Here is a 19282-nt window from a genome sequence, read left to right on the forward strand (position 1 = left end):
TGAAGAACATCAATGACCATCTGTTTCCGCTGAAGTAGTCGGTTAGTCATGAACTTCCTGGTCCGGATAGTTACTGTGTCGTTCATGATGGCGGCGAGGCTTCAAGCAGCCGGGGAGAAAAAGAGCTAGTAGAGCCTTATTTTTGATTGCAAGATACAGAATCATGATTTACCTCTTCCCCTTGAGCTCAGATGATAGGAAATTATTCCCATTGTGGGACTCATTGCTCTTACTTGCACCCAGTACATTGTCTTTCACCAAGTGCCTATTGGGTGATTGAGTATTAGTGAAAGTATTGAGCATTTAAGTGTTGCAGTAATAAAAATAGCCATTTTTTTTACATGCAACCTAACATTTTAAGAATGCTTTAAAAAGTATTTAGACTTAATAATCATTATTAAAAATGTCCCCACTGGAAAACAGTTAAAAATGTCAGATACAGAAATTCTTTGGCCTGGACTCTGGGTGGAGCAGAGGAGAAGGAAGCAAGCGTTGCCGGCTTTGGTAACCATACATTGGTCTGCATTATTGGTTCAGGACTGAATTCACATCACCTTACATGGTCCCCCCCAAATCCCAAGTTGAGAATTTATTTTAAATTGTTCTGGATTGGTAGTACCTGTAGGCATCTTGCAAAAACAAATGGAAAGTTTCTCCAGAAGGCTGGATCTTTAACCCAGGTGTCAAAGAATTACTACAAATAAAGTAATAGTGAACAAGAAACTATAATAAAAATCACAAAGCACGGAAGAGATCAAGACATTGTACATGAGAACCAGCAGAAATAACAGAAAGCTGACATGCAAAACTTCACTTACTAGGAATTACTAAAATAAGAACATAAAATCTTTTTGATATTTCTAAAAAAAAAAGGAATTGAAAACACGAATAAGAAACAAGAGCCTCCATAAATCCATAGAGTGAAAGGGAATTTAGAGAATGGGAGGAAATATTTGCAAACCATAATCGGAAAAGAGGTTCAATTCCAAAATATAAGGAACTTGTACAACTCAATAGCAAAAAAAAAAAAAAACAAAACCCTATTTTTTTTTTTTAAAGATTTTATTTATTCATTTGACAGAGACACAGCAAGAGAGGGAACACAAGCAGGGGGAGTGGGAGAGGGAGAAGCAGGCTTCCTGCTGAGCAGGGAGCCCGATGCGGGGCTTGGTCCCAGGACCCTAGGATCATGACCTGAGCCGAAGGCAGACATTTAACGACTGAGCCACCCAGGCGCTCCCAAGAAAAACCCTATTAATCTGATTAAAAAGGGACTAAGAACTTCAATAGACATTTTTTAAAGAAGATATACACTTAGCCAGAAGGAATATGAAAAGATATACAGTGTCACAGATCATCAGGGAAATGCAAATCAAAATCAAAATGAACTATAACTTCATATTTGTTAGAATGGCTGTTATCAAAAAAACCCAAAAAACAAAAATCGGTGTTGGCAAGGATGTAGGATTGGAACCTTTGAGCCCTGTTGATGGGAATGCAAAATGGTACAGCCACTGTGCAAAACTGTATGGAAGTTCCTCAAGAAATAGAACTACCATATGATCCAGCAGTTAAACTTCTGGGTATTTATGTAAAAGAATTGAAACAGAATTTTTTTTAATTTATTTTTTTCTTTTATGTAGTGTTCCATGATTCATCGTTTGCATACAACACCCAGTGCTCCATGCAATACATGCCCTCTTTAATACCCATTACTGGGCTAACTCATCCCCCCACCCCCCTCCCCTCTAGAACCCTCAGTTTGTTTCTCAGAGTCCATGGTCTCTCATGGTTCGTCTCCCCCTCCGATTTCCCCGCATTCATTTTTCCCTTCCTACTATCTTTTTTTTTTTAAACATATATTGTTTCAGAGGTACACTGTGATTCATCAGTCTTACACAATAGCACATATCCTCCCCAATGTCTATCACCCAGCCACCCCATCCCTCCCACCCCCCACCACTCCAGCAACGCTCAGTTTGTTTTTCAGAGTCCATCGTCTCTCATGGTTCGTCTCCCCCTCCAATTCCCCCCCCTTCATTCTTCCCCTCCTGCTATCTACTTCTATTTTTTTTTTCTTAACATACACTGCATTATTTGTTTCAGAGGTACAGATGTGTGATTCAACATTCCTGCACAATTCACAGTGCTCACCATAGCACATACCCTACCCAATGTCTATCAACCAGCCACCCCATCCCTCCCACCCCCCACCACTCCAGCAACCCTCAGTTTGTTTCCTGAGATTAAGAATTCCTTATATCAGTGAGGTCATATGATACATGTCTTTCTCTGATTGACTTATTTTGCTTAGCATAATACCCTCTAGTTCCATCCATGTCGTTGCAAATGGCAAGATTTCATTTTTTTGATGGCTGCATAATATTCCATTGTGTATATATACCACATCTTCTTTATCCATTCATCTGTCATTGGACATCTCGGCTCTTCCCATAGTTTGGCTATTGTGGACATTGCTGCTATAAACATTGGGGCGCACGTACCCCTTCGGATCCCTACATTTTTATCTTTGTCTTCAGATCACTATATTTGTATCTTTGGGGTAAATACCCAGTAGTGCAATTGCTGGATCGTAGGGTAGCTCTATTTTCAGCTTTCTTTGCTGTGCAAAAGCTTTTTATCTTGATGACGTCCGAATAGTTGCTTCCCTTGCCTTTGGCAATGTTTCTAGGAAGAAGTTGCTGCGGCTGAGGTTGAAGAGGTTGCTGCCTGTGTTCTCCTCTAGGATTTTGATGGACTCCTGTCTCACATTTAGGTCTTTCATCCATTTTGAGTCTATTTTTGTGTGTGGTGTAAGGAAATGGTCCAGTTTCATTCTTCTGCATGTGGCTGTCCAGTTTTCTGGACACCGTTTTGAAACAGGATCTTGAAGAGGTATCTGCACTTCAGTGTTCTTTGTAGTGTTATTCACAATAGCCAAGATTGGAAACAACTTAAGTGTCCTTTGACCGATAAATGGGGGAAAGTGTGGTGTATATATACATAGAATGGAATATTCAATCTTGAAAAAGAAGGAAATCCTGCAGTGTGTGACAGCATGACAGCATGCATGAACCTGGAGATGTTGTGCTAAGTGAGCTAACCAGTTATAGATGGACAAACACTGCACGATTCTACTTAAGGGATTCTAAAATAGTCAAACTCGGGGCGCCTGGGTGGCTCAGTTGGCTAAGTGTCTGCCTTCAGCTCAGGTCATGATCCCAGGGTCCTGGGATCAAGCCCTGCATCGGGTTCCCTGCTCAGCAGGAAGCCTGCTTCTCCCTCTCCCACTCCCCCTGCTTGTGTTCCCTCTCTCGCTGTGTCTCTGTCAAATATATAAATAAAGTCTTCAAAAAAAAAAATAGTCAAACTCATGGAAGCAAAGCATAGGTTGGTGGTTGCCAAGGGCTGGGCGGAGGGGGAAATGGGAAGTTGCTAATCAATGGGTCTAAATTTCAGTTAGTGCTAGATGAGTAAGTTCTAGAGAGCTACTGCACAACATTGTGTGGATAGTTAACAGTACTGTATCGTATGCTTAAAAATCTGTTAAGATAGACCCCCCCAATTACCTGTTCTTACCACAATACAATAAAGAAGATAAAAGGAAAAAAGGAATGAGACTATGAAAATAACCCAGCAGATCTGAGAAAGAACCAAATAGAACTAGAAATGAAAGTAGCAGAATTGATATTTAAAATGCAGTGGTTAGAGGTGCCTGGGTGGCTCAGTCGGTTAAGCGTCTGCCTTGGGTTCAGGTCATGATCCCAGGGTCCTGGGATGGAGCTCCACTTCGGGTTCCCTGCTCAGCGGGGGGTCTGCTTCTCCCTCTGCCTCTGCCTCTGTCCCCACCTTCCCTTACTCCCCCGGCTTCTGCTCTCACATTCTATCTCAAATAAAAATCTTTTTTAAGATTTTTATTTATTTATTTGACAGAGACACAGCGAGAGAGGGAACACAGGCGGAGTGGGAGAGGGAGAAGCAGGCTTCCCGCCGAGCAGAGAGCCCAGACGTGGGGCTTGATCCCAGGACCCTGGGATCGTGACCTGAGCCAAAGGCAGGCGCTTAACGCCTGAGCCACCCAGGTGCCCGTCAAATAAAAATCTTAAAAAAAAAAAAATGCAGTGGTTAATTTGAACAGCTAGACAGTAACATGCAAACTAGAAGATTGATCTGAAGAACTCAGAATGAAGTAGAGTGACAAAAGGGAAATATGAGGGAAATGTAAGGGAAATATAAAGATGTTAAACATGTATCGACAGATTCAATCAGATTCTAGGAGAGGATAGAACGGGGAAAGGCATTATTTAGGGAAGTAATGGTTAAGAATTTCCACAATTGATGAAAAAAAAATGCTAATTCATAGATTCAGGGAGCCTAACATATCCTGAGCTAGATTAGTAAGGAATTAGTGAAACCACGTAGAACACCAAGGGCAAAGAAGATCTTAAAAGTTGACAGAACTAATAGAATACCTACAAAGGAATGTTAGTTAGGTCAACAGAAGCCTTCTCAAAAGCCAGAAGATAAAAAAAATCTTCAAAGTGCTCAGAGAAAACGATTGTCATCCTAAAATTGTGTACTGAGCTAAGTCATCTTTTAAAACCAAGAGCTTAGTAAGGATTTTCAAAAAAAAAAAAAAAAAAGAGAAAGGGGGGAATTTGCCATTAACAGATCCTCACTAAAGGAACTTACAAATAGGAAGAAGCAATATTATTTCAGAAAGCAGCTCTGAGATGCACTAAGGACCCTGAGCCAGGAGACCATTAACACAGGGGTATGTCTGCACAAATGTGGACTAAAGGAAGCGCTAATCATTCCTAAGAATGTTTACAGGGTTAAAAACCTCCAAGAAGGAAGTAAAGGAAGTGTGTAATTGCTTGGGTTTGAGAAACATGGACGTAGACAACTGCTTATTAATGCTTTGTGTGTCCTTTTTGTCTGATAACTACCATTTGTCGAGCAACCCTGTTCCAGGCACTCTTCTGAGTGCTTTTCCACGCTTTGTGCTCATAGGAGTCTGACAAAGTAGGCATTCTCATTATCCTCACTTGACAGGTGAGGAATCTGACAGAGGGATTTTGTCACTAGACCAAGGTACTGCTGCTCATAAGTGGCGGAGCCCAAATTTGAACCTCTGCCCATCTGAATCTGAGGTGTTTTCCTGTTGATTAGTATACATGATCTTAGCATGGAAGAGATACATTTCCTCCTAGGCAAAGAGCTTCTCTTCTGCTTAAAGAGTAAGAATATTTGGGTTTGTTTTGCACACAAAATTGCTAACCTGTCCAGGCAGTTCTGTGTTTGACTTTAGATCTTCAGTGTTCTCTGTGATGCAGGCATGTTTTTTCCTTTGATTTGAAATGTCTGTCCTTAAGATTGGCTATGCTGATGGTCTTTGCCTTTCTCCTAGGGCTGTGTGCAAGAAGTTTGGGCTGCATGTGAGTCGAATGATGCTAGCCTTCTTGGTTCTTAGCACTGGCATGTTTTGCTCCTCATCAGGTAAGTAAAAGGGCAGGTGAGGGCATAACAAGTGCACTGAACTTTCATAGTTGCATTGAAAGGGAGAACTTGTGTAGGCATAGGTTATGTTTGGATGCATATCAGTAATTTGCAGAACACTGTTTTCTACATGATCTTCATCAACCCTTATAGCAATTTTGTGTTAGGGGTAAGAAACATTTTCTCATTTTTGCAGATGAGGTATGGAAATTGAGAAAAGTGAAATGACTTACTGGGAGTCAACTCATAAATAGCAGAGCTTTCTATTTCATGTCGCTTTCTATTACATTATTGTATATATATATTTTTATTACCATAAGGCTGAAAAACACCAGCACCCTCTGCCTTTCCTTGCTGTTAGGGGAAGAGAAATAATTTTGTTATCTTGCTCTTGTTTGTGTCTAAAAACCGTGTTCTTCATGATTCTGCTTTCTGCCCATTATTTGCAATGTATTCTGTAAAGGTATGTATCCTCTGTTGGGCCTTTTTTTTTTTTTTTTAACAGTACACTTAAAGAGAATTAGACTATAACCTTAGAGTGGTGGCTTGCAAGTTGGGCTGCCATTGAATATTTCTGTTCTCTGAGCCATGGTGGCCTGCTGCCAAAAGGTAGCCTGTTTCCACTTTTCTGGAAAAATTAAGCTACTAGATATAATAATTTCAATTTTAATTTCTGTTTGTGTGTACCGGAATCTAGTATACACATGAAATATACATAAAAATAGTGTTCAGCACAAAAGTGTATATTTAACTTCATTGACTGTATCAAAATCTATGTGGTTGTGCAGAGACCTTATGAGAGTCACTGTCCTCGGTGAGACTGTGCTCTCCCCTCCAGGCCGGCAGAGACCTCCGATTTCTCTGCTCCTTTGTCCTCTGCATTGGCAGCCGTAACTGACAACTTCGGATAGCATCAATATTATTTGGCATTTATCTGTGAAGCTTGTACCTCATGTTTTTTTGGTTACTTTGCTACTGCTGAAGTTGATTCTTAGGAGAGGGAGATACTCAGGAGTACCTTTAGCTTTGTCATCTCAGATGAGAATGAGAAGGCACAGAGAAGTTCAAAGCATCCTTTGAGGGGCGCCTGGGTGGCTCAGTTGGCTAAGCGACTGCCTTCAGCTCAGGTCGTGATCCTGGAGTCCCGGGATCGAGTCCCACGTTGGGCTCCCTGCTCAGCAGGGAGTCTGCTTCTCCCTCTGACCCTCCCCCGTCTCATGTGCTCTCTCTCTCTCTCATTCTCTCTCTTTCAAATAAATAAATAAATCTTTAAAAAAAAAAAGCATCCTTTGATACACAGCCTCTAAACGCTTTACTGAGTTTGGGAGATCATATGGCCTATTTGTGGTCCTTGCCTCATGCTGATGTTTCTTCCCTAGTGCTAGGTGAAGCAGGCCTATACAGCCTGGAGAGGCAGATCTGCATTTTTGTGTAAAATTGTTAGAAACTCTGATCAGATGTTACTGTTGCAGAGACCGCAGAGACCCTGAAAGTACTCAGTTCCTCTGCTGTTTACTACAACAAAGTAGTGCTAAGTGCAAGTAACTAGGGGACGTCTACAGGCCGAACTATCTATGTCCGTCGATGGAGGATGCAAAGCAGGGTTGCCATCCGATATTTGGCCCTTGAGAAGGCTTCCCAGAATTCCTAGAGGGTAATGGTTAGTGCCAGGACAGTCTCAGAAGACTATCAGAAGATAAACTGCTTCAGAAATAGTCAGCAATGGTTCTAAATTTCTTGCAGCATATTCCCTGCCTGGAAGTATAACCTGGAATTCTCTAAGTTTTGGATTTGGGGTACCGGCCAGGAGAGGAATGGCGTGCTTGGCATTGTAGAACTAAGCATGTGTTGGTACCTTAAAAAAACAAGAGTGAGAAAATAAAAATTATTGAACTTCATTTTTTTTTAAGGAGTATCACTTTACTGCACAATTCTAATATATTGTTCCTCAAAATATGTTGGTTATTAACCATCTGAGCCACCCAGGCGCCCTCAAAATATGTTGGTTATTGACATCGTGCAATGTGGGTAAATTTTTAATAACACCTAATAAACCCCAAACTCTTGTCCCTCCCCCTCCCTTTGTGTTCCCCGTTTCTTTTCGCTCTTGCAGCATTCCTTCCCAGCAGCTTCTGTATGTATACCACACTGGTAGCCATGACTGGCTGGTATATGGACAAGACTTCCGTTGCTGTGCTTGGAGTAGCCGCTGGGGCTATCTTAGGCTGGCCATTCAGTGCTGCTCTTGGGTAAGGGACTAACACAGTTCATCTTCCTTGTATCCCTGGGCATACATAGTAAATCTCCATGTTAGCTTATCTCCATGTTCTCTGGTAATGACCTAAAGTTACAGGAATGAGTTGGACTTACAGAGATTATGGGAAATGGAAGAATATTTCTCTTGGTGCATATTGTTGATTAATTCTAGTAAGAATAGTAACTATTAAGTCTCTGCTGCATGTTAGCTGCTGCTAAACCCCTTAGAAACTGTATTCCTAAGCCTTACAACAGCTTTGCAGGAGAAATACAATCATTAGTGCTTTATTTAATTTTTATTTTTTAAATATTTTATTTATTTGAGAGAGAGCATGTGCATGAGTTGGGGGAGGAACAGAGGAAGAGGGCCAAGCAGACTCTGCACTGGGCTTGATCCCAGGACCTTGGATCACTACCTGAGCCAAAATCAAGAGTCAGTCACTTTACTGACTGAGCCATCCAGGTGCCCCAATCATTAGTGCTTTATAAATGAGAAAATAGAGTCCAAGAGGGTAATTTGCCTTTAAGATTATGCTGGGGCACCTGGGTGGCTCAGTTGGTTAAGCACTGACTCTACATTTCGGCTCAGGTCATGATTTCAGGGTTGTGAGATCAAGCCCTGTGTTGGACTCTGCTCAGCGTAGAGTCTGCTTGAGATACTCTCTCCCTTGTCCCTCTCCCTGCGCGCTCTCTCTCTCTCTCTCTCTCTAAATAAAGTCTTAAAAAAAGAAAAAAAAGGGCGCCTGGGTGGCTCAGTAGGTTAAGCGACTGACTGCCTTCGGCTCAGGTCATGATCCTGGAGTCCCGGGATCGAGTCCCGCATCGGGCTCCTTGCTCAGCAGGGAGTCTGCTTCTCCCTCTGACCCTCCCCCCTCTCATGTGCTCTCTCTCTCTCTCATTCTCTCTCTCAAATAAATAAATAAAATCTTTAAAAAAAAAATTGTTTGCTTTAGGATCCAGGCCTCCCTGAGCCTGCCGCTGGTGTGTTTTCCACACCACACCATTCTGTGTTGTGCGTTTCCCACTCACCAGGCCTGAAACTGGACACTCCTCTTGTATTCCTTGTTCCCACCACTTGTGCTCTAGTCTGTGCTGCCTTCACTTCTTACCTGCACTGCTAGTAATTTAGAAAAATACTGTACTTTGATGTGAAGGTTATTATAGTACAGTTGACCCTAACAACAAGGAGGTTAGGAGTGCTGACCCCCTGCACTGTTGAAAACCTGCATGTCACTTTTGACTCCCCAGAAAGTTTACAATAGCCTACTGTTGACAGAAGCCTTACCGATAACTTAATTAACATGTATTTTGTATGTTGCATGTATTATATATTCCTAATCATAAAATAAGCTAGAGAGAAGAAAATGTTACCATGAAAATAAAGAAGAGAAGGTATATTTACAGCACTGTACTATATTTATTAAAAAAACCCATATATATGTGGACCCACACAGTTTAAATCCATGTTGTTCAAAAGTCAACTGTAGTAGTATATTTTTATTATAAAAAAAGTTCCAGGGGCGCCTGGGTGGCTCAGTCGTTAAGCGTCTGCCTTCTGCTCAGGTCATGATCTCAGGGTCCTGGGATTGAGCCCCGCATCGGGCTCCTTGCTTAGCGGGAGGCCTGCTTCTCCCTCTCCCACTCCCCCTGCTTGTGTTCCCTCTCTTGCTGTCTCTCTCTCTGTCAAATAAATAAAATCTTAAAAAAAAAAAAAGTTCCAGTTTGTATGAGGCAAAAAGAATTCTTAATTCTCTTTTCCCCTAGTCTAATCTTCAAAGGTAGTCACTAATACTTTTGTATATCTTTCCAGAAATTGTCCATGTGCATACATACCATAAATTCTTAGAATAATCCTGTAACTATATATATCTTCTATGTATGTAGACTTAGTTCTTTGTGTGGATTGCATAGCATTCTATTATCTGACCATAATTTAGCCATTGCCTTATTGGTAGATATGTGGTTTTGTTTTTTGCTATGATGTACAATGCTTCAGTGAACATTTTTGTACGTATGTCTATACGTTTATGGAAATTTATGGGGTAAATTTTTAGGAGAGTTAAAGGTATTCTAGAGGACAGGTATTCTAAATTTTCTTAATTGTGTTTTAAAGGTTGGTTTCCCCACCTCCAGTCTTCTATTTTGCATATCGTCAAAATAGAGATTTTGTGTGAGGCCGTCTTCTATCTTTTCTCCAGTCTTTCAACCATCTTGATGATTCTCATATCTTGAATCTGGTCCAGTCGTCTCATATGTTCCTGGTTGCCTATTAGATATCTCCTTTTCTACAGCTAAACATTTACAAAACTGAGCTCATCACCTTCTCTCCATACCTGTGCTTTTAGCTATGTTTCTAACTCAGTAAGTGGTACCACCATCTCCTCAGTGCTGAACCAGGAACCTGAAAATTACCTATGACTCTTTCTCCTCTGTCCTATTTATTGTACCTCCTGAATATCTTGAATCTGACTACTCTTCTTCACCTCTGCTCCTGGGTTACCAGACAGCCTCCTAAATGATCTTCCCATCTCTAGGCTTGATCTCTGTAAATCTGCTCTCCACAAACTATAGAGTTATCGTCCTAAAATGCAAATATGATTATATCACTCCCTGTTTTGTTTTAAACTCTATAATAGCTTCCCCATTCCTCTGTGTCACAGAGGCTGGTAACCTGTGACCCGTGGGCCCAGTCTAGCTGGTCATCTTTTGTATAGCCCAAGAACTAAGAAGTTGTCACATTATAAAGGGTTGCTAACAACACACACTACTGACAGACACACACAGAATATGCAACAGAGACCATATATGGCCTGTAAAGCCTAAAATACATACTGTTAGGTCCTTTAATTAAAAAGCTTGCTACCCCCTGCTCGGTGGTGTCCAGATTCTAACATGACCCACAAAGTCCTGATCTTACCTCCTTTTTACCTCTCCAACTGTTTTTGTCAGTTCGTCTGTTCCTTTTACTCTGCACCATTGACATTGAACTTTGTGAGTTCTTCAAATACCTCTGGGTGGCACGTTTTGATTGATCTGCCTTTAGCCGAGATAAGGGATTTTAGGATTGCTGTCAGTTCGCAGTTTACCATCATTTACTGAATACTTTGTGTTAGGCGCTGCTGGTACTTTGATAAAGAAGAGAGTTATGGTTCTTGCTCTTCTGGAGCTTACGTTTTAGTAGGAAAAACAGACATTGAACAAGTAACTAAAAGTATGATTACTTACCAAAGGAGAAGTAGAGATGCCATGGAAATATAACTAGTTGGGCAGAAAAAAATGAAAACACAAATGTTAATGCAAAATTTAGATAATAGAATGTGGAAGTTCATATCACAGAAGAAATACCTTGTGATAGCACATGGCATTGCTAAATAAATGACAGAGATGGTGATGCCATGTGAATTCAGAGGCTGGAGAAATTGGTTCTGCAGAGATTGTTCTGCAGAGGAGTCGAGAGCAGAGCCTGTAGTGGACATTTGGGTAAGTTCTGTAGAAACAGACTGGTGTGGGGAGGGAATTCCTTATGACTGGAGCATGGGTAAGGATTCTGACTAGTGTTCTAGATTTGGAGGTCATGGTTATGGAGGTGATTGTTCATGTAAGAGAGGGAGTACGTACTGAGAAAATGAGTATAGAGAAAGAAGAGTAGAAGTTTGCTTCTAGGACCTAGGACCATGGTAGGGCACAAAAAAGACATCTAGAAAGGAGTGCTTGGGAAGAGGCCAGGAAAGAACAGGAGCCAGGAAGCCTAAAGAGGAAGGAAGAGATGCTTTGTGTCAAGTGCTGCAGAAAGACCAAAGGAGGTGAAGCTTGTGAAGAGTTACTGGGTCTGGAGGAGAGGAGGTTCCTGTTGACCTTACATCCATCTCACGAACTTGAAGCCAGGCCTTCAGGACAAAGTAGTGAAGGCAACATACATACACCACTTGCTTGAAGAATTTAACTGAAAGGGAGAAGAGCAAATGGTGTTGGAAGGAAATATATCAGAACTGATATATCAAAGTTTATAGTGTTATTAAAACCTTTATAAATCATGGAAGAGATGAGTATTCATTTGGCCGGGTGGGTGTAGGACCACAGGGCACATTCACTTACAGTTCATATATTTTGAATGTCTGTTACACATAAATACATATAAAATGGAGCTCTTTCCATAAGCTCAGTATTAATATTTCTTGTATATTATGGGGTGCAAAGTACTCTCGTGGGCTCTATGAAGAGGACACTGTATTGTTGAGAAGACATCCTCTCCTATATCAGCTTTCTTTCCTCACTGTTAACAGCTAGAGACATTTTTTTTCCCCTGTTCAGCATGACGTATGTGTGAATCTGACTTGTTTGAGTCTATATTCTAAGTATTTTATTTAACTTCCTGTTTCGTTTCTCTGTTAAATAGTTTACCCATTGCCTTTGATTTGCTGATCATGAAACACAGGTGGAAGAGTTTCTTTCATTGGTTTCTGGTGGCCCTAATACTCTTTCTGGTGAGTTTTATTTTTTCTTTGTTTTGTTTTACAGTTGTAATGAAAGCATGTTGATGTAGGAAAGAGAATATGAGGAATTCATTCTGTTTTTCATTTTGAAGTTTATTCTGTTAGCATTGGGAGAATGTTTCCAGGACAAAACCCTGCAATTGGTGTCTATTTTCTGCTCTGTCGTAGGTGCCTGTGGTGGTCATTGACAGCTACTACTATGGGAAGCTGGTTGTTGCACCACTGAACATCATCTTGTACAATGTCTTTACTCCTCATGGACCTGATCTTTATGGTAAGGCCTTAGGGAATCTGGTGAAGAGTAGGAGATAGCTTCATTTGCCTGAGCTTTGAAATTTCAGCTCAGTTGCTTTATTTCCTCAAATACAGCATTTCTTTGCTGGTAATCTTAATTAAAAGTAAATGACATTTGCATATAGCACAGTGATGGTAAGTAGTAAATATTTCTTCTTGAATAATGTGATTCCTTCCTTCCTTCCTTCCTTCCTTCCTTCCTTCCTTCCTTCCTTCCTTCCAAGATTTATTTGAGAGAGAGTGCGCACATATGAGTGTGGGGAGGGGCAGAAGGAGAAGGAGAGAAAAACCTCAGCAGACTTCTCACTGAGCAGTCCCAATGCGGGGCTTTATCTCAAGACCCTGAGATCATGACCGAAGCTGAAACTGAGAGTTGGATGCTTAAGTGACTGAGCCACCCAGGCACTCTTTGATTAATGTGATTTCTGTTAGTCCTGCTGTCATTCTCAGCATGCCTTGGCTCTTGATGCTACTTTTTTAAATTAAAAGTTACTTTTTTCTGTTCTCATTAGAAAACCAGTATGACAACAGAAATAGGAAAATGGAAACACTCACAGTTCCATTATCTCCAGATGGCTGTTGTTAACAGCTTGGAGTATATTCTTCCAGAGGTTTTCTGGACATAGACAACATTTGGTATTACTTGTTCTTTTTAAAATTTGCATTCGGTATCAGGCATTAGGAGAGAAAGTTTGGAAAATGTGTAGACAAAGCAGAGCAAATGGTAGAGTCAGCATGAGAGGGGGGTAGTTTGGCCAGTTTAGGGTTGAGAGGAAAAAAGTGAGATGCCTTTAGTCTGGGGAAGGCGTTCTCCATCGCCCCCCCCCCCCCCCCGACGCCACGCCTTATCCTCAGCTAACCCTGAGCCTGTTTTATTTGGCCCTCTGGGGCATTTGAGTTAGACAGTTATAGAGGGATGACCTAGAGATCTTCCTGGTCAGATCTGCCATTTTATGAGACTGTTTTTTCATTAAAATAAGTGTAGTTTCTTTTGCATTAATTTTCTGAAGGTCTTGAAGCATTTTGTGTAAGTGATCATCTTGGGGCTCTGCTGTGAAGCAGGTTAATAAGACCTCTGTGTCTTATCAGTTTAAGCCATGTCCATCACTTTTCTGTGATACTTTGCCAACAGAACCAACAGATTGGATGACGAGATTTAAAGTAAGCATATGAGTGAGATTTAACTGGACCTGTTGGGATTTGTGGAATATTGTTATTTTAGAGGGCAGTAGGTAATAGGTCAAAATCATGTTTTGTTCAGTGACCTGAATTCACAAACTGCCTTGTTTAGAGAATAATTGCTAAGTGAAGGAATTTTAATTCTTTTTAAAGTTTAAATAATCTCTACACTCCACATGGGGGTCCACCTCACAACCCCAACATCAGGAGTCACACACTCCTCTGACTGAGTCAGCCAGGAGCTCCCTAAGTGAAGGAATTTTAAAAGGTGTTATACACAACTAATGAATTGTTGAACATTACATCAAAGACTAATGATGTACTATATTTTGTTTAACTGAACATAATAAAAAAGAAATAAAAGGCCCCTTTAGGACTGACTCCAAGATCCCCAAGGATGTGAGAAAAAGCTACAATTTTAAGCTTTTGCCTCTAGATGTCTCCCTTTAGCTAGAGAGAGTTTGTATGTTTGTAATTGTCCCTTGTTTTAGTTGTCTTGTAAAATTTTATTTGGTTCTACAAGTCAATAGAAGGAAGACTCCCCTCTTAGACCCAGAATGCACACTAGAAATTGATTTACTGGAATCTATTGGAAGCATAATATCCATTATATATGGGTGAATAAGTTATGTTAATTTCAATTTAATTTTGGGAAACTGGCATTACCTTTTAAACAGGTTATTACATAATGACGTTTTGATTGCTCATTTATAAAACTTTGAGACTGTATGAAAGCAGTTGCTGAGATAGATGAGGTTTATAAATCTAGTAATTTACAGGTTGGCCAGGAGAGTAGAAAAGAAAGAATAAATTCTTGTTTATGTTTCTGGTTTAACAGTGGCTGGGTGGGGGATCTTTGTTTTGGGATCCAGCAGAGACGTGGCCAGTCTTTCCTTGGATGTTGGCATCTGCCATTCATTTTGGCCAGTGCTTGCCTGGGAGGAGTGCCTGGAGCTCTGTTCTGCCTGCTTTGATGAACCTGGGATGATTTCAGTGCAGATTTTGCTATTTTGAATGTACAGGAACTGATCACTTTCCTAGTGATGGAAAAAGCTCTGTTGGGACAGAATGCATTGTCTTACTGGGTGTCAACAGGACTGATGCAGTGCTATAGTCAGTCAGACTTGAGGGGGTTGTTCCTTGATGGTAGAATTTTTGTGCTTTTACCTCATCTTTGAATTTGACAGTTTTGGGGTGGGGTTGATTTCCATTCTTTTAAAGAGTAATTAATTCCTTCTGCAGAGAAAATACTTCTTACGTCTTAGAAGTAAGTGTTCTTTGTGTATTCTAGGTCCTCAATAAAGATTTGTCATGATGAATAGATGGGTGAACAAATTTGGGAGTATCCATCAGATTATATTATGCCCTGATCACTCTTCTGTCCTACAGCTATTTTGGTTAGACCTGTTGTGGTGTATTAGATTGGAATTTTTTTGATACCAAATAAAAATAATAGAGGTAAAAGTACTTTTAAAAAAATTATTTCATTTTATTTTTTAATTAACATAATGTACTACTTGTTTCAGAGGTATGATGATGAATCACAGGTCATGATTCATCAGTTGTACATAATTCACAGCGCTCACCATAGCACATGGTAAAAATACTTTTTAAAGCAGAGTACTTTGATTGTCAGCTAACTTATAATGGGTGAGTCCATTCAGTAAATACCAAAGACTGACTTTTTAATAAATGCTTTGATGCTGATGTCAAACAGTAAGACAGCGTATCTTTTGTCATGGAAACTCCAGCTCTTTCACTTTGCCTACATGTTTGGCACTAATTAGCATTATTTTGACTATTTTGTAAGACTTTCCTGTTCCAAGTGCTTCATTGGCTATGGTAGGCACGTTTCTTATCTGAAAATTACAAATGCATTGTGTTGATAGTTTCTGCCTTCATGTCTTAGTGCTGTTTCTTATATATAAGCCTGTAATACTTCTTGAACAGATAGTTAACTGGATTTCAGCTAAAGAAACATTGAATAAATTGCCTTTGGGTATTTGTGTCCTCATAGAATTTGCTGTGCAATAAGGCTGCAGTTACAGGAATAGATAATTATAGTCCAGTGTATTATGTGCTACAGTAGAAAGATGGGGAATCCTAGGAGCAAGTCCATCTGGTGGTAGCAAGAAGACTTCTTAGAGGTTGTGGTTCTTGAGCTAAGCCTGGAAGGAAGTAAAAGTTTAGTGAGTAGATGCTAGAGGAGTGTATGTCAGACAACTATGATGTCCAGTGGAGGTACTGCTGAGACAAAAGATTGAACATTGGATTCTTTTTTTTAAAAGCTAAAGTAGTTTTACAGTGTTAGCTGATTTTAGGTAGAAACTGCGCAGGCATGAGCAAGATAAATTCAGTCTGTCCACTGTGATTATAATAGAAATATTTACTCTGGTGTTCCTGGTTTTCAAAGGGACCATTCGATACTTTCTTGGCCAGAGAGCATTTATTAATGACACAGTCCAGACCTGAGCTGACTCTTTGGAAACCAGGAGAAAGAAAAGGAGTACATTTTTACAACTATTAATTACAATAGTTTCTGTTTAAAAAAAAAAAAGCCTGTTATATAGTAAAAATTTTATACTGCTGTCTTCTTCCCCTCACAAAAACTCTGTGAGATAGACGTTATTTATTCTTACTCGCAGCTGTGGAAACTAAGGTGGGGATGGTGAGGGACTTCCACATAATTAATAAGTGGCAGAAGTGGGATAAGAGCCCAGGGATGTCTGACTCCAAAGCCTGTGTTCTTTCCACCGAGAACAACCTCAGCAAAACCCTGGAGTTTGGCAATTGAGACTGTACAGGAGAATAAGCTTGCAGAAACAGAGCATGAGTTGGAGATAGTAGAAGATAAGATTTGATCTAAAGAAGGGGCAGGAAGTACCTGTACCTTTGAAGTGCACTTAGGCTTGGAGGATGCTCAGGAGCCTTTGGAGAGCTTCAATGGCACGATGCCATGCACACTGGCAGGCTCTCTTTCACATGGGAGGAGCATTGCGCTACCCTTGTCAAAGAAGGAGTATTTGGACGAGGTAAAGAATACTTGGCATTTAGGAAATTTAGTGTAGACATAAAATTGCAAAGTCGTAGGCAAAACATCCCTTTGGTGTCAAAGATCAAGAAATGAAATTTCATGTTGCAAGAAAGAAAGTGACTGGTCAAGGCACTGATTTTGCTCTTACCCTTGTAACATTTCAAGTTCGTAGATGTTGAGGTTGATAAGTATTTTTGTGTGGTGAGTGAAGAATGTGTTCTCTGAGGAGGAGTACACAGGCCTGGGGAAGGTGTGGGAGGACAGGTCTGAGAAATGCTCTTCCCTCAAAAATGACAGAGTCTGCTCAAGGATGCCACTTTGCGGCTTGGGACACAATCCCTTCCTGTTTCTGTGTTTCTATCCACATCTGTCAGATTGCTGGACAGGACATTTTGGAAGGCAAAGGCGAATGGCCTTTATTAAAAGGCTCAAAGTTTTCCATTCTTGTGGTAGCAGAGAATGCAGCTTCCGTGAGTCTCTTGAGAGTTGACTGCCAGCCAGAGCTGTTCTAGAGCTTTCCTTCTTTTGCTAATTGTTCTTGGTGAACCTTGGTGTCTTTTTGCTCTTGGTGTTGCAAATTTGACATTTATAAGAGGATTTACTATAATTTAGTTCTTGCAGGTCTTTAAAATTATAGGTCTATAAAATGGTTTCCTTTCATTCAATCTGGGGAACAGTAAACATTATCCCTTCTTTTAGCGTCTTTGAAGGTTCCCTTTAGCTTATTTGAATGGAAGGAATTGAAGCACTTTCCCTAAAGAGGGAGATGGGTGAGTCATTCCCCGCAGACACCCTGTTTCCAGCTTCCTTCACTGCACACTTTGCACCAGTTAAATGTGTAGCTTGTCATCCTGACGCATTTTTTTCTGCATAGTTCAGCTTTGATACTTTCCGAGAAATAGCATTGAATATCTCCCTGGAAAGAGATAAAAAAGTTCTTCTTTTCTCTTTTAAGGCAGGTGTCTCATCAAGTAGGGGAGGACACTGCTGCAGAATTCACTATTTTTGTCCCTTTTTGCCCTTGTTTTTAAGACTGTTGCCTCGGGGCACCTGGGTGGCTCAGTCGATTGGGCGTCTGCCTTTGGCTCAGGGCATGATCCCAGGGTCCTGGGATCGAGCCCTACATCGGGCTCCCTGCTCGGCGGGAAGCCTGCTTCTCCCTCTCCCTCTGCCTGCTGCTCTGCCTACTTGTGTTCTCTCTCTCTGTCAAATAAATAAATAAAATCTTAAAAAAAGACTTGCCTCTTGAACCTTCCCCACTCTTGGCTTATCCTCCAATTTTTACCCAGTTCTTCCAGGAAGTAACAGTCAATTATGAAATGTTCATAGCCTAGCTGTGAACTTGATCTATGAGTTCCTAACAGATAAACATAGTTGAGTTTACCAACTTAATACTTTTGGTTCAGAATCTCAAACTACAGTATACCTAGGTAAAAAGATAGTCAGCCCTAGTAGGAGGGTATAATAAGTTGTGGTAGAGACAAATATTTGCTGGAAATAAAGTGCTTCCCTGAAAAAATAATATGTATTTGTAAGGATCAAAGAGAAAGAGGCTTTTTTTTCCCCCTTCTTGATGCTTATTAGCATCTGTAAAAGATGATGTGAAAGGTGACATCATTTCTCCTAGTCACTCTGGTTTTTCTTCTCAGGCTCAGATTTCCAAAATTTGTTTAGGAAAAAGGCAGGTCAAAGTTGATATTGCTGCCACCACATTGGTGGTCAGGAAATGATACAAAAAACTACCTTTCTTGGGGCATCTGCGTGGCTCAGTTAAGTGTCCTTCTCTTGATCTTGGCTCAGATCTTGATCTCAAGGTTGTGGGATCGAGCCCTGCGTCAGGTTTCTTGCTGGGCGTGGAGCCTACTTAAACAACAAAAAACCACAAAACTACCTTTCTGGAAACTGGATTCCTAAAGGACTCAATTTACGAAATGTGTTGTTAAATACTGATTAAAATCTAGAGAAGATATGTGTTTCTATATGAAAATCTTCAGTTTTCTGAAACCAAAAAGGTGATTTGTAAAGAATACCGGGTATAAATATGTCTCTAATGAACTTGGCCTGGGATAGGACCTTTGTTCATGGTCACCATCATTGTGTTTAGACAGAAAGGAGTGAGCTTTCCCAAAAGGTGACACACAATTGAAGTTGAGTCTTTCCTTAGGGTACCCCCTCCCTCTTCTCCCCTAAATGTTTCTAGCATTACGGGTTTGGTTTCTAATCTTATTTTGCTGTGCAAGCTGCAAAAATGTCAGGTTTTTCTGACTATTTCTCTGCCTTCTGATTACCCTTTTAAGCAATGCTGATTGCAGGAAATTGCTGTGGTGCAAGGCGGGTGTCACAACACACAGTGATTAAAACCCGCATGTGTCATTCACCGCCTGATTGAAGTAATCACACAGAGGGGAAGAGCAGATGAAAAACCTGCTAAATGTGCAGAGGAGGGCTGGTTCTCATCATTTGGGTTTAAGGATTTTGAGTTAAAGAATCAAAACTCATGTGAATCAGGCTTGTGTTTTCAGTCATT

General features: G+C 40.6%; 1 protein-coding gene across 7 annotated transcripts in view; it reads left to right on the forward strand.

The window, feature by feature from the left end:
• ALG9 (ALG9 alpha-1,2-mannosyltransferase) overlaps window positions 1-19282 on the forward strand; it is an 88577-nt gene that overhangs the window by 10720 nt on the left and 58575 nt on the right. For all 7 annotated transcript variants that reach the window (XM_028105858.2, XM_088017589.1, XM_088017588.1 and 4 more), the window contains 4 exons: window positions 5411-5499; window positions 7613-7748; window positions 12152-12239; window positions 12417-12522. In XM_028105858.2, coding sequence (XP_027961659.1) covers window positions 5411-5499; window positions 7613-7748; window positions 12152-12239; window positions 12417-12522 — 419 coding nt within the window. The remainder of the gene's footprint in view (window positions 1-5410; window positions 5500-7612; window positions 7749-12151; window positions 12240-12416; window positions 12523-19282) is intronic.

This window comes from Eumetopias jubatus, unplaced genomic scaffold, assembly GCF_037043125.1.
Source record: "Eumetopias jubatus isolate StellerSeaLion01/CBP00866 unplaced genomic scaffold, mEumJub1_p1.0 scaffold_13, whole genome shotgun sequence".
Classification (NCBI taxonomy): domain Eukaryota; kingdom Metazoa; phylum Chordata; class Mammalia; order Carnivora; family Otariidae; genus Eumetopias; species Eumetopias jubatus.